Below are 13,665 nucleotides of genomic sequence, written 5' to 3'. Positions count from 1 at the left end.
GCAATTGTTTGGGAGACAAGTTTATATTTATGAAATAAACATAAATGAGATCTTCTTTGATTTTAGTAGGATGAATTTGCCTGAATACTAATGAGATTAGGAATCTGACTCAGACCATGGTTTGTTTCTCTGCAGGGTCTTATGGGTCCTCCAGGTCTACAAGGCCCCACTGGACCCCCTGGTGACCCTGGTGAGAGGGTAAGTGAAGGGACACCTCATAGCAAAAGAATGTAACATAGGTTGGAAGAAGTTTAATATGTTATTCTTCTCACCAGGGGGAAGTCTATGAATTCAATGTTGTGCAACATTTTGGTTGACTTTTCTAACTATAATTTTAAAAGTGAGGGTAAAGAATGTACATTTATCTATGTTATAATCAGTAAAAATCCACTTTATTTTCGATCAATTCCCCTGGTGATATGAACTCATTACATTAGATTCAGCTCTTCAATTTGAATTCCAGACATATTTTTCCAGGGACTCCTGTGGGTATTGAGTTGGATACTGATAGAATAATTTAATAAGCCTGCATTTTAATTTGAAGATCAAGTCTTGGGTCACATGGTGAAATAGACAATTTGTGTTAAATCTGTCCAAACTGTTCTTGTAAAATATCTTTCTCTTTTTTTCTCTATCCTTGAGTAACCATTAACTTTATGCATTATTAAAATCATGTAAAACTATTGCCATGAATCATAATCCTTTCTAGGAGTAATTATTAAAGGGAGATTAACCAAGAAGAGAACAAATGCAAATTAGATAATGAAGATTTGTTATTAAAAGTTATTCTATTTCTAATAAATCTGATTATTTTATTTACTTACTTATTTTTACGATTTCATTTACTTTCCTAGGGTCCCCCAGGACGTCCTGGCTTACCAGGGGCTGATGGTTTACCTGGTCCTCCTGGTACCATGCTAATGTTACCGGTATTTTTTTTTACTGTTCTAAAGATGACTTTATGTTGAACCATATTACAGAGAAATCAAGAAAAAACTATTACATGAGGTGGAGATGCTTAAAATCAAGTATCTCGGAAATTATGGGAAATTTTACTACACAAAATTCTGATAAATATCAATCTCTGAATTAGAACTAAGGTCTCATTCTTTGATTACACTTTTAGCAACAAAGTTTAGAGATTTTCTTAATATTTCCAATCATGTGCTTTATCCTGAGTCAGTGACTAACATGCATTTCATGTGTTATTAAACATAACATTAATATACTATTTACCACCATATAAACTATAATTGGTACTTTTTAAAGAAGATATATCTGTAGTGTTATTATTCATTGCTCCAAAATTATTTGCTTTACCATACAATTCCTTTTTAAAGCTGGTTGCCCTAGTTCTCTGGGAAAAAGCTGATTTTTTTTTTCCATTTTAGTATAATAAACAAAGTTTCAAGTAATAATTAGAGAGTGATAAATTGACTCGTGCTCCATTTTGAATTAAAAGTAAAATGCAGCTTTAGAATTTCATGGAGGGATTTTAGGAAAGGTCAGTTTTCTAGGTTTTTTTTTTTTTTTTAAGATTTTATTATTTTTTTCCCCTTTTTCTCCTCAAAGCCCCCCAGTACATAGTTGTATATTCTTCGTTGTGTGTCCTTCTAGTTGTGGCATGTGGGACACTGCCTCAGCGTGGCTTGATGAGCAGTGCCATGTCCATGCCCAGGGTTCGAACCAATGAAACACTGGGCCGCCTGCAGCTGAGTGAGTGAACTTAACCACTTGGCCATGAGGCCAGCCCTCTAGTTTAATTATTTAAGAAGGGTAAACAAAACAAATGTACCTCCAGGAGCATTTCCTCTGTATTCATAGAGATTCCAAAAGGTTTGCTCAACAAAATAGCAATTGATTTATAACCAACACTGAACTCAGTACAATTTGGAATTTTTACAAATGAATAGAATGGGTAGCATTTGTGCAGATATAAAAATGCACAATGGCTTATTCCAGAGTTTTCAGAGATTATAGAGTTTAAAATTGGAATGGAGTCTCTAGTCTCTTCTACAAATGGTAAAATGTAGTCTAGAGAACTTCCATAATAGGCAGAAGGAGAATTAAAAATAAATCGAGGTGTCATGATTATGGCAGAGCTACCTTAGACTTTTTAAAATCCCACCATTTTAAGTGATTTTATCTAGTAATTAAGGCACCTATTTGTCAAAGCCTAATTTTGAATTTCTTTATGTTATCTCTTCTTAGTTTCGTTATGGTGGCGATGGTTCCAAAGGACCAACCATCTCTGCTCAGGAAGCTCAGGCTCAGGCCATTCTTCAGCAGGCTCGGGTACGAAAGGATAAACACATATTCCCATAACCTGATTCCATGTCAAAGTGTGTGTGTGTGTGTGTGTGTGTGTATTATGGGTATGGAAGATGGTACTATTACAAACAAAATACTTCTGAGTAGTATATTGAATTTAGATGGAAAAACCGCTGATTATATTTATTTTTCCAGTAGGAATATTTTATTTAATTGAATATTACAGTTAAATAACTGACCCTTGCAATATTGCCATATATAATTCTAGCAAACACACGTACGATATCAAACAGATTTTCTTTTTTTTTTTTCAAAAAGTGTTGAGGGATGTATACCTGGCACTCTCTATCTTTCACATCCAGTTTTCCCTGCTGAGGCATAAGTCAATGATTAATGAATTCAAGTAAGAGAATAAAGTTGAAATAAAATTATTCCTCCTAATCATCTAGATTATTTAAGATATCCGAAGTAATCCATAAAATTAAGACATTCTTGTATAGGAAAGAAATCTTAAGATATGTATTCTAAACTCTAAGCATTATAATCTATAATATTTTTACAAAATCCATTCAGTTTATAATCCTTTGTCAACTGAAAGCTTCCACTATTTGTATACTTATAAAATATATATTTATTTTTTAAATTTGCTTCCTTGCAATTAAAATATGCATAAAGAAATTTAAAAAATGGACCAGGAAAGAGTTGGGAGTGATATAATATTTTTATTCATAGTACAGATTTTTGGGGGTTTTTGTAAGAAAAAAGGAAATTGAGGGCTTATGGTTGGTATAGATATGGCTACCACTTTCTAAGCAATATAAATCATTTCTACAATAACTTTTTATTTATCATCATGAATTTATGAGTGTATAAAATTTCTGAAAACATGAATGAAGTTTGTAATTCACCGTCAATACAATATACTTTATATATTTCCTAAGACTATTAGTTTGAAAAGATACCATTATTTGGTTAATCATATATAAAGATAATGAAACATTTAAATATTTGATTATTAGAAATTAGCATAATCCAACTTTAAAAATACTTAAAACAATTTACTATTGATTCCCTCAATTCATCTTATAAAGTATATTATTTTTAGCAAATTCCTCATTTACTAGTCCACTTGACCTACTTGGAAATAGGTAGCAAGCATTATAATTCCAATTTTTCAGATATTTAATCTCAAGGATTAAGAAGTGTATTGTCAAAAATCTCATGGTGAGTCAGTAGTGAAACTTTGGAGATCCTATTGTTTTCATCTCATGCACTTTTCTAATATGATTTTACGTATTATTTCTATTACAGTATTATTTTTGTCATCTTGTTTTGATAATCTAAGTTTTCGTCTTTTGGAATCACTAATATTCAAAAATGGCACACCACACTAATTTAACATCTATCAGATATTTATCCTTTGTACTCTACTTGTTCCAGCTTTTTAAGTATGCTAATTTCACATTTCTAATATTCATAGTAACAATAGTGCATGTAATCAGTCTATCATGCGTATGATTATATACAATAAATGTACTTTTCTATATAGCCTTAATTTGTGATTTGTTAAAAGAACTGTTATATCATAACACTTTCTGATCCATTTTGCTAGCCTGCTTTACTTGTCAAAGTTTTACCTAAAATATTGTTAGAATATTTTTATTTAAAGCACCTCAAATTATTCACCTCTAAAAGTACTTTCAATGAGAATTGCGTCTGCATATTTAAGATAAGTCTATATATTATTCTGAAGTACACTTCAGAGTAGAAAATTATCAGATACTAGATTTCTTATTCTAAAATCCATTTTAACTTTTATCATTGAATAAATCATAATAATATACGGTGCAAGATTGTATAGGAGTTACAACAGTTTAAAAAATGTCTCATCCTTATTTAGGTAATTTATCATTCCAGAAACTTACAGTTCTTCAGCAATCGGGCACTCTTTCTAGCATGTAGCTATTATAATTGTGTTGATCATCTATTACTTCCTTAATAGCTTATGCAAATGAATATTGTGGTTTCATATGCTTGTCCAGAAGAACATTCCTGAGCTTGATATATTTTATTTTCTAGATTGCTCTGAGAGGTCCACCTGGCCCAATGGGCCTAACTGGAAGACCAGGTCCTGTGGTAGGTTACCCAATAAGAGACTGTGTGTTTAAATTTTCATATTAGTGGTTCCCTGTGCTACTTTAGCCAGGCATTGTTTATGTCTCTGGTTGGTCAAAATAGGCTACACATACCTGCTTATGGTTGATTTTGTTTCCATTAAAAAAATCTGTTTCAATTCAGTCCTCAGTAAATTTTGATGAAAAGATTTCAATGAAGAGTTTTCAAATCCAGTAAATACAATGAAAAATGTAATTGAGTCATGTATTTGGCTATTGATTTCTCAAACTTAAATATAATTTATTTGTTTATAATGTTATAATGTTTAGAGTTGCTAAGATACAATTTTTCATTAAATTCTTGAGATTTAATTTTATGTTAAACAAAATTTTACTAAAAAAGAAAAAATATTTGAAGCCAATGAAAATTATTTCACAGTCTTAGGAGCAAGCAGGATACTTGGCTTAAACTTCACGTTGCCTTCAGGATTCCACAAAGTGCTTCAGATGGTAGAAAAATTATTTTGTCTTTTAAGGACTTGGAAAATAATGGTTTTATTTTTCCTTACAAGCTTCCTAATAAACTGATATATTCCAATATCTTTAAAAAATATCTTCAAATATTTTGAAACTTACCAAATGTTAAGTAGTACCAATTCACAAAAAATATAGAGATGCTTTTCAAATCATACTTTTTTCTTAAGAAAAAAGACCACAAGGATTCAAACCTGGGTTCTCATTGATTTTATAATTAATAGAATAAGTAATTTGTATTTTAAATGTTTGCTTTTTCAATATAAAGAGTGCTTATGCTGTGCTTTCATATGATATTTTTTATATTTTCAATATGCTTTATTGAAATAATGGCATTTATAGAAATTGTTACTTTAAACTTTAAAATCTTATCTTTGATTTACTTAGTAGACACTCATAGCAAACTATGTTATTCAAATTTGGATCTCTAAAACTGTATTTTCCAAAGGAATTTTCCTACTTATCTTCCCGACAAACACAAGCCTAGTGGAACTGTAGAGGGTAAGGGCCTTGATGAGCGGAATCAGTGAAAGCATGTTACACTAGCAGCTCCTGTTTTCACCACGCAATCATTAAAAGCCTGTGATTCACAGTGTGTTCGCAAAGAGAAAACATTGACAACCGTGTACACATTCTCAGTGTCATATCCAAGATTAATTAATTTACTACTTAAGTTTTTGTTGTGGAAAGTTTTAGCTTCCTTAAATACTGAAGGTAGGTATTGAGAGAAAAGAATCATATTGTTTCTCTTTATCATTTTCTCTTCTATTATCCTTTATTCCAAAGCATCGAATTATTACAGACTTTCAAATTTCTGTTAGTTCTAGAGTCTAAAAGTATTTTATACATTAAAATATTAAGAAAACAAAGTGTACATCAATATTTTAAGACTTAAATGTGTACGTTCTTCCAATGAAAAATTCCTTTATTCAATTGCTTTTCCAATTGCCTTTACACATAAATAAAAGTCTATGTTATAAAATATGCAGGAAATGTAGAAAATGCTGTGCTTTCTTTCCTAACCTGTTACTGTCAATTATTTCATGATGAGTTTTAGAATAAGTGTTTGGGCAAAGTAATTATAATTTGTTGAGTAGTGGTTATATATAGAGGATATAATGCAGTAAATTAATTAAAAATAAATTGACTGTCCTATAATAGCATTCAGTTCGGTGACTAATAATCTGATTTAATGTAGAACCCCAGTTTTTCTCATGAAGAAATTTAGTTGCAAGAATTCTTAATTAGAAACTCGAAAGTCATCATTCTTATAATTTTCAATATTAGAATATTCATATTACTTGACTTGTCATATACCTTGGGCATCACATTAATAGTTATTTTACTTTGGAGCTACCAGGAGGCTATAGATATCTAACATTTTCAGACTTAGCATAATTTCAATCTTTTTGTACTTTGATTCAATGAACTATTTAGTTGAATATGTATTAATGTAAATAAATCAGAAACTTCTTAAACATACAAAGTATACTTCTTCAGTATGAAGTGTTGTCACCATGTTTAGTTTTAATATTCTAAAGCTTTTTAAGGGGATGAATGGCCTAGTATTTATTTTTAAAACTCACAACACTTTTATAAAGTAATTTTATACTTTTCCTAGTCAACGTGCCATGTTTTTGTTGCACTTTTTGAATTATGTAAATGTTCCTAGGAGGCGTTTATCACAAGGACTTATTCTCGTGGGAAAAACCAGACCAATCTGGGAAAAAATGCTTTGATATTATTTCAGGACAATTATAATGATAGTAATAGCATCTGTTCTTGACATTTTAATGCTATAAGATTCAGTGTCTGAGAAATTTCTGAGTATAAAAGCAATAACCTTTTGCCAAGTCCTTGCTGCAAAAGTGCATTCAGTGTATGCCTGATTCAGTGAAAACGTGTTGCCTCTAGTACTGCACCACAGCGTAATGATAAATCATGCCTTCTGTCTCATCGGCAGGGCTCTGATGGTACACACATTAAAGGAAAAGTCAGTGTGATTTCATGAAACTGGCTTCTGTGTCACTATGCATAAAATACAGACTTTTAAATGTAGTTCACACGAATACAAATAAAGTCTGAGGAGAGATGTGTTTCAATCAAAGGACTTGAAAATTTTATTGCATTAATTAATAAAATCATACTCAGTTGAGGAAATATATTTTGAATAATGTTTAGCTATTTCAAGTGAAAATGGTAAGATGAAAGTGGTTAGGGAATTACTAAATTAAATGATTATACCCTCACTTTTTCTCTGCAGGGCGGGCCTGGTTCATCTGGAGCCAAAGGTGAGAGTGGTGATCCAGGTCCTCAGGTAAAACAATCATCTATTTTAATTTTGACTTTATTTTGTCTAGTAGGATAATTGAAGCGTCTGCCATCTGTTTTCTGAGTAAAAAAATTACTTACATTATCTTTAAGCTCACATCACTTCTTTTAACTGAAAAATCCTTAGTGGCCAGTAACTTGATTAATTTAAACAATATTAAAAGAAGATAATAAGTTAGGATGAGAAAAGGTTTGATCGTAATAGGCCTTCAGAATATTAAATTGGCTTGAGATTGTACAGAGCAGAACTATTACACCTGTGCTTATAGTGGCCCTGCCTCAAACCCACTATGGTTTCTGTGGAGAGTAAATCTAGAATATTCTCTCAGAAAGGATATCTAAGATGCTTAAAAATAGCTAACTTCAAACCCTTTGTAGAGCTGCAGAAATTAAGAAAAGCTGAGAACATCTGAGTGGAAGATTATAAAAAGCTTTTAGACTATATTTACATGGTGTGAAATTAAAAATATTATTTTTCTTTAATGATAATAAGTAGATGGAGACATTCAATAGAAGCACATTATGAAATATAATAAACTAGAAAACAGGAAGACAAAATGTGCTGTATTTTTTAAATGCATTCATTTTTAAATGAAAATGCTTCTTGCTGTGTTCAATAAATACCAATTCAGATTGGGCTGCAGGAGCTCTCAAGCGGCTACCCACTAATTTTTTTTCTTCTTTTTAAATTAATTTTATTTTAAAATTATGGCAAGGTAAAATTGAATTTCAACACCTCTATATTTTCTTTGTAACCACTGCCACAATCGTCAGAATAGAGAAGGGTTCTGTAACCCCAAACCATTTCCCGGTGCCACCACTTTACGGTCACATCCTCCCCTGATCCCTAATGCCTGACAACCACTGACCTGTTCTTCATCACTGCAGTTTCGTCTTTTCAGGAATACCAAATAAATGAAATCACTCACGCATTATGTAACTTTTTGAGACTGACTTCTTTCACTCAGCGTAATGACTTTGAGATTCATCACTGTTGACAAGCGCATCAGTAGTCATTTCCTTTTGTTGCTGAGTAGTATTCCCTTGTGCCACGTTTATTTTGAAATGAGAAACAAATCCAAAGAAAATTGAGAAAAGTATTTGGATGATTTAGAGTGTGGCAGCCTTCTTTTTCATGCTTGGTTAATATTGCCGTAAAGGGATGGCAAGCATTTACGGCTTAACTGAGAATGGCATAAAAATATTGAAATGGCACTACATGAAAATCTAAGGAGTTTAATCTTTTGTAAAGTTTATGAACTTTTTGATCAAACTTAGCTCTTTACAAAAGAGATCAATCTGAAAACATGCTGCAGTCGTTTTCATGGATTTTGCAGTTTTCCTTCACTCCTTAAGTCCAAAGAGATGCAATATCAAATGAAGAATGATTTTCACTGAAACCTAAGTTTTGTCCTGTTATTATTGCCCCTTGCCTTCCAGCTAGGGTACAGGGTCCTCCCACTACAATAATTTCTTTAAAAAGCTATATTCTTTTAATCTCTAATTATTAGACAACCTCAATTTCATGTTTCTACAGTCATTTTACAGTGATTATAAAATTTATTTGTAATTTCAAATGTGTATTACATTTTCTACCACATTCATTCTATGCGTGCTGTATAAATTAACTTAAAAAAGGTATAGTTAATTAAATTTACAGGTGTATATAATGTTTATACTGGAACTACATTTGATCTATTATTAGTTTTATAATTTTATTTTTGAAAGTTGTGTATCAATCCCCACATAAGACATTATATATAGACATAACATTATATAGTACTGCTTCAAGGAAAAACATGGAAAATCCTTAACCTTTAATCCGACATGGCATGGTGCCAGTCAATAATTTTTATGAGGGATTGTCAAGTCATCCTCCAACATTTTCTAGATGATTGAAAGAAATATGTACCAGCCACTGTGCTAAGTTATAGGAGTATAATAGACGAAAAGACAGATTTGGTCCAAAACCGCAACAGTTAACAATTTAATGGGAGATTTAACTATGAAAAATGGCAATTATAATTCAGTGTGATAAATGCTATAAAAGAATCAATATGTAGGAGAGGCTCTACATAGCATGAAGAGAAAGGTGAAGGAAAAGGGATTGCAAAGAGTAGAGGAATGAAACAGACGGTTGAGTGTTTTCAGTCAAAAAAATGTAAAACCCCAAGGTTTTGAGAATAAAAGGAGTAATTGAGGATTTTCTTTAAGTTTAGAATATCACTTTGCATTTCTTTTGTTTAACTGTAATCGCATGTCTATAAAAACTTAATAAAATAATATGACTTTTTTTGCAAGAAGCCATTTAGAAAAATTGATTCTCTTGTCTACCACTTTATCTGAATTTTTACATAAGAAATACTTTTCTTTTATTAAAATGACGAAGGTAAAGCTAGGAGGATATAAATTTTGAAAACCACCTCTCTCAATGTGATTGAGTTTATTGATCATGAATTCTATAAAGTGGATTAATTATGTTATTTTGATATAGGGCCCTCGTGGTGTCCAAGGTCCGCCTGGTCCAACAGGAAAACCTGGAAAAAGGGTATGATTGGTTTTCACTGTGTATTTTGAGGGCATCTGAAATCAACCATTACCTTGTTTTTTTTTAGTCTGTGCTAGTAGGATTCCCTTTGGCTTAGTGATGTTCTTGGCATTATCAGGGTCGTCCAGGTGCTGATGGAGGAAGAGGAATGCCAGGAGAACCTGGGGCGAAGGTCAGCAGCTCATGTGTTTGTATTTTCATATCTTGTATGTCAGTTCACCCCTGAAAATTTTATATTTTAAAATAGTTTCTTGATATGAAAGAATATTTCACATTCAAATTACAGTACAGAATTAGGCTGGGAATGTGATGATGATGATAATGATGATGATGATTTTGCAGGGGGATCGAGGATTTGATGGACTTCCAGGTCTTCCAGGTGACAAAGGTCACAGGGTAAGATATACCATTCTATTACTTTTTATACAGGGATAATACAGGAATATCATGAAATATTTTAGAATTGATACACTTTAGGAAATCAGAAGAAAAAATAATTTAAATATTTGTGAATCCATTTAGTAAATTATTACATCTACTAGATACTTGAAAACAGGTAAGTAGAATTACACATGTGATATCAATATAAATTCTTTAATATTTTTCATACATTAAAATACTCACTTTATGCAAACATAAGTTGAGGTAGAATGTATGTACAAGTGTATGGAAAATAACATATTTATTGAAGAACAAATGTGGAGATTTAATTTTGCCTGTAATTTTTTGATAATTGCCAAAATTTTCCTCTTAGATTTTGTATGTGGAAATAAACCCAAAAGAAGACATCTATAGGCAGTATAATATATATACTGGCCACTGTAATTTATTATGCTAAATTAGATGGTTCTGGTAGATAGAGACGCCATAAGCTTGTTCTTTGCGATAATATGAGTTTGCAATCCAACGCAAGAGCTTACAATTTGTTATGGCGATCCAGTAGATATTAATAGTGGGACATTAAGCAAAGAGGCACTCTCTCAGTAAAAGATCAGCATTTTCTTTTTCTTCATTTTATCTTCACGTTTTTCTTCTCAGAAGTGAAGAGTGAAAGTAGGACAAACTTTAGGTAATTGGAGAATATAAAATTTAAAAAAAGAGAACCCTATGGGTGTCTCGTAAGATATTTAGTGTATGCCTACCACAAGTTAAAAGAAACATATAATTTTGTTTCTTAAAAAATCCAAAATTCCTTTAGTCTTCTAGAGTTGTGCCAATGTAATATGAATTATTTTAGAAGCAGAAAAATTTAAATTAAATTAAATTAAATTAAAAAATGTATCCATGGTTAAAACCATCTTCAGCAAAATAATTTTCTAAATGGGCTAGCTTGCAATAACTAAATGTCTAAAAATTATTTTACATATTTTATTTAAACTTTCTTGTTTTTAAAATTCAGGAAACGTTTTTCCTAGCACACCATATGTAAAGCCAGTTAATGTAAAATTATGATTTATCTCTGAAGTGTTCTGTAGAGGATAAATAAAGCCTTAGTTTTTCATGCCAAATGTTGTTATATTCAGTAGGGTGGATGTAAGACAGACTTCTGAACATTCTAATTTATTTCATATTTTAATTATATTTGTATGTATTTAATAGGGTGAACGAGGTCCCCAAGGTCCTCCTGGTCCTCCTGGTGAAGATGGAATGAGGGTATATTAAACTTCATTTCTTTTAAGAAATATTTGAAATTAAAACGTAGGAGAACAAAATTATGTTGAAATGATATGTGGTCTAATTGCTTTACCTTCCCATTCATTTTGTTAACAACAGGGAGAAGATGGAGAAATTGGACCAAGGGGTCTTCCAGGTGAAGCTGTAAGCAACTTTCTTTCTTTTTTAAAAAAATAATATCCTGTATTGGAGGAATTGTAATTGGTGTTACACAAATAAAGTCAATAATAAACCCAGGTGACTATTGAAATCTTACCTAAGCTAACCAGCAATTGTTATGTGAAAACAATTTTAGAAAGGCTACATAGAGCTCTTCTTTTGTTATAGAGAAAGTCTTAGACAATTGAGAGGAAAAAATGTTGAGTATAACATCTTCTCAGCCAAAAAACCTTACCAGTTTTTGTTGCCATTTCTTTGTTTTGTTTCATTTTTTAACATCATCAATAGCTCCAGAATCTATTTATGTATTTAGGATAAATGGATTTTATTACCAGAAGAAACAAAAAAATGAGGAGCTTATTAGTAAATATAGTTTGTAAGGGTAAAAATGTGCTAGATTATATCATTTTTTTCCCACTGAATTTTACAAAATGAGGAAACTGAATTAGGAATGTTTACCCAAAGTTAGTGCATCAAAGAACTAGGCCAGAAGCAAGCCTCCTAATTTCAGTCTTATTTTGCCACAATGTGGAAGCTGTCAACTCAAAGGCATAATAACTCAAGTGAATATGAGAGACAGGAAATTATCGTATTGACTTTTCAAAAGAAGGAAAAGGAGGAGGAACAGATGGAGGAGGGGGAAGATGAAGAAGAGAAGAAAGCAATTAAGTTTAAATAAGAATTTTTAAAAATCATTAAAGAAAGTGGTTTCTATAATCTGCATATATAGTTATCCAGCTATTTGTTTCTTTCCCTCAGTAGAATATTCTCTCAAGATGGAATTTACCTAAACATAAAATAAATGAGAGGCATGACTTTTCCATTTGTGTAGTCTACCTGATTGCGTAATAAGATTTAATAAGATTCAGTGTTGCCATTCAAATCAGAAAATGACACAAAAGTGACTTACTTAAAGTATTAAAATATTTCCTATTTTTAAAATTTCCCAAGAGATTCATATGTAAATTTATAGAATCAAAGAAAAACAATTTCTGTACTAAAGACTGGCTTATCCATTTTGGCTTTTCAATCAGTATAAACTCTAGATATTTGGGTTATAGAAAAATAGAATTTTAAGCATCACTTTTGGTGTATTAAGGGAAGATGTGCAAACATTTTTATTCTGAACATTACATTACAATTTCTTTAAAGGAAGGAGGCGTGTTTTGAAAGCATTTCTTTTGAGCATGTGCATTTTTTTCCTCTTAGGGTCCACGAGGCTTGCTGGGACCAAGGGGAACTCCAGGACCTACAGGGCAGCCTGTACGTATTGCTGGGAACATTCAGGATTTTCCAGGGAAGATTTGTTGCCAGACTCTTCAAAGCTGGAAAGCTGTGGAAGCTTTTAGTAAACAGCCAAGTGTTTACTGCCTTGTTATTCTAAGACCTAATCATGGTGCTTATCAGTTTAACTGATTCTTCCGCATTCCATCCCCTTCTTTCTTTTCTCTTCCTTTTAGTTTATCTGTATTATTGTTTCATATCAAATTCCCAGCACACAGTGGAAAATGCTGCTAGGTTATCTTTAATGTGAACATGGATAGGAGAGTATAGACCTTGCCTTTTTCATCATTTCCATTAAATCCTAAAATGATTTTTAGTCAGTCTAGGCTAGTAGTTATCACGCTCTTAGAGTAGTCTTTTTGATTTTCTGTTGTAGCATCTGAACTTGTAAACATCCATACATATTTTTTTCTTCACTGAAGGGTATTGCCGGTGTAGATGGCCCCCCGGGACCAAAAGGGAACATGGTATGTAGAAAATATCCATAAAATAACTCATTTCTGCAAGTTGGGTAGTAACAAACCAGTTCTTTTTTTTTTTTTTTGATGAGGAAGCATGGCCCTGAGCTAACGACTGTGCCCATCTGCCTCTGTTTTGCATGTGGGTTGCTACCACAGCATGGCTTGATGAGTGGTATAGGTCCATGCGCCGGGTTCTGAACCCGTGAACCCAGGCTGCTGAAGTAGTGCACACTGCACTTCCACCACTGTGCCACCAGCCCGGCCCCTAACAAACCACTTTTGTTGCTAA

The 13,665-nt window shown here is 32.0% G+C and overlaps 1 protein-coding gene across 1 annotated transcript in view; it reads left to right on the top strand.

Annotated features, from left to right (window-relative positions):
- Positions 1-13,665, top strand: part of COL11A1 (collagen type XI alpha 1 chain) — a 195,556-nt gene that overhangs the window by 73,707 nt on the left and 108,184 nt on the right. Inside the window, exons 11-22 of the mRNA XM_046645774.1 lie at positions 136-198; positions 855-929; positions 2,212-2,295; positions 4,351-4,407; positions 7,183-7,236; positions 9,745-9,798; positions 9,917-9,970; positions 10,141-10,194; positions 11,398-11,451; positions 11,572-11,616; positions 12,841-12,894; positions 13,338-13,382. Of these exons, the coding sequence (XP_046501730.1) occupies positions 136-198; positions 855-929; positions 2,212-2,295; positions 4,351-4,407; positions 7,183-7,236; positions 9,745-9,798; positions 9,917-9,970; positions 10,141-10,194; positions 11,398-11,451; positions 11,572-11,616; positions 12,841-12,894; positions 13,338-13,382 (693 nt within the window). The remainder of the gene's footprint in view (positions 1-135; positions 199-854; positions 930-2,211; positions 2,296-4,350; positions 4,408-7,182; positions 7,237-9,744; positions 9,799-9,916; positions 9,971-10,140; positions 10,195-11,397; positions 11,452-11,571; positions 11,617-12,840; positions 12,895-13,337; positions 13,383-13,665) is intronic.

This window comes from Equus quagga, chromosome 18 (genome assembly GCF_021613505.1).
Source record: "Equus quagga isolate Etosha38 chromosome 18, UCLA_HA_Equagga_1.0, whole genome shotgun sequence".
NCBI lineage: Eukaryota > Metazoa > Chordata > Mammalia > Perissodactyla > Equidae > Equus > Equus quagga.
The sequence above is the reverse complement of the archived record's forward strand: the minus strand, read 5'-3'. Positions and strand labels throughout refer to the sequence as shown.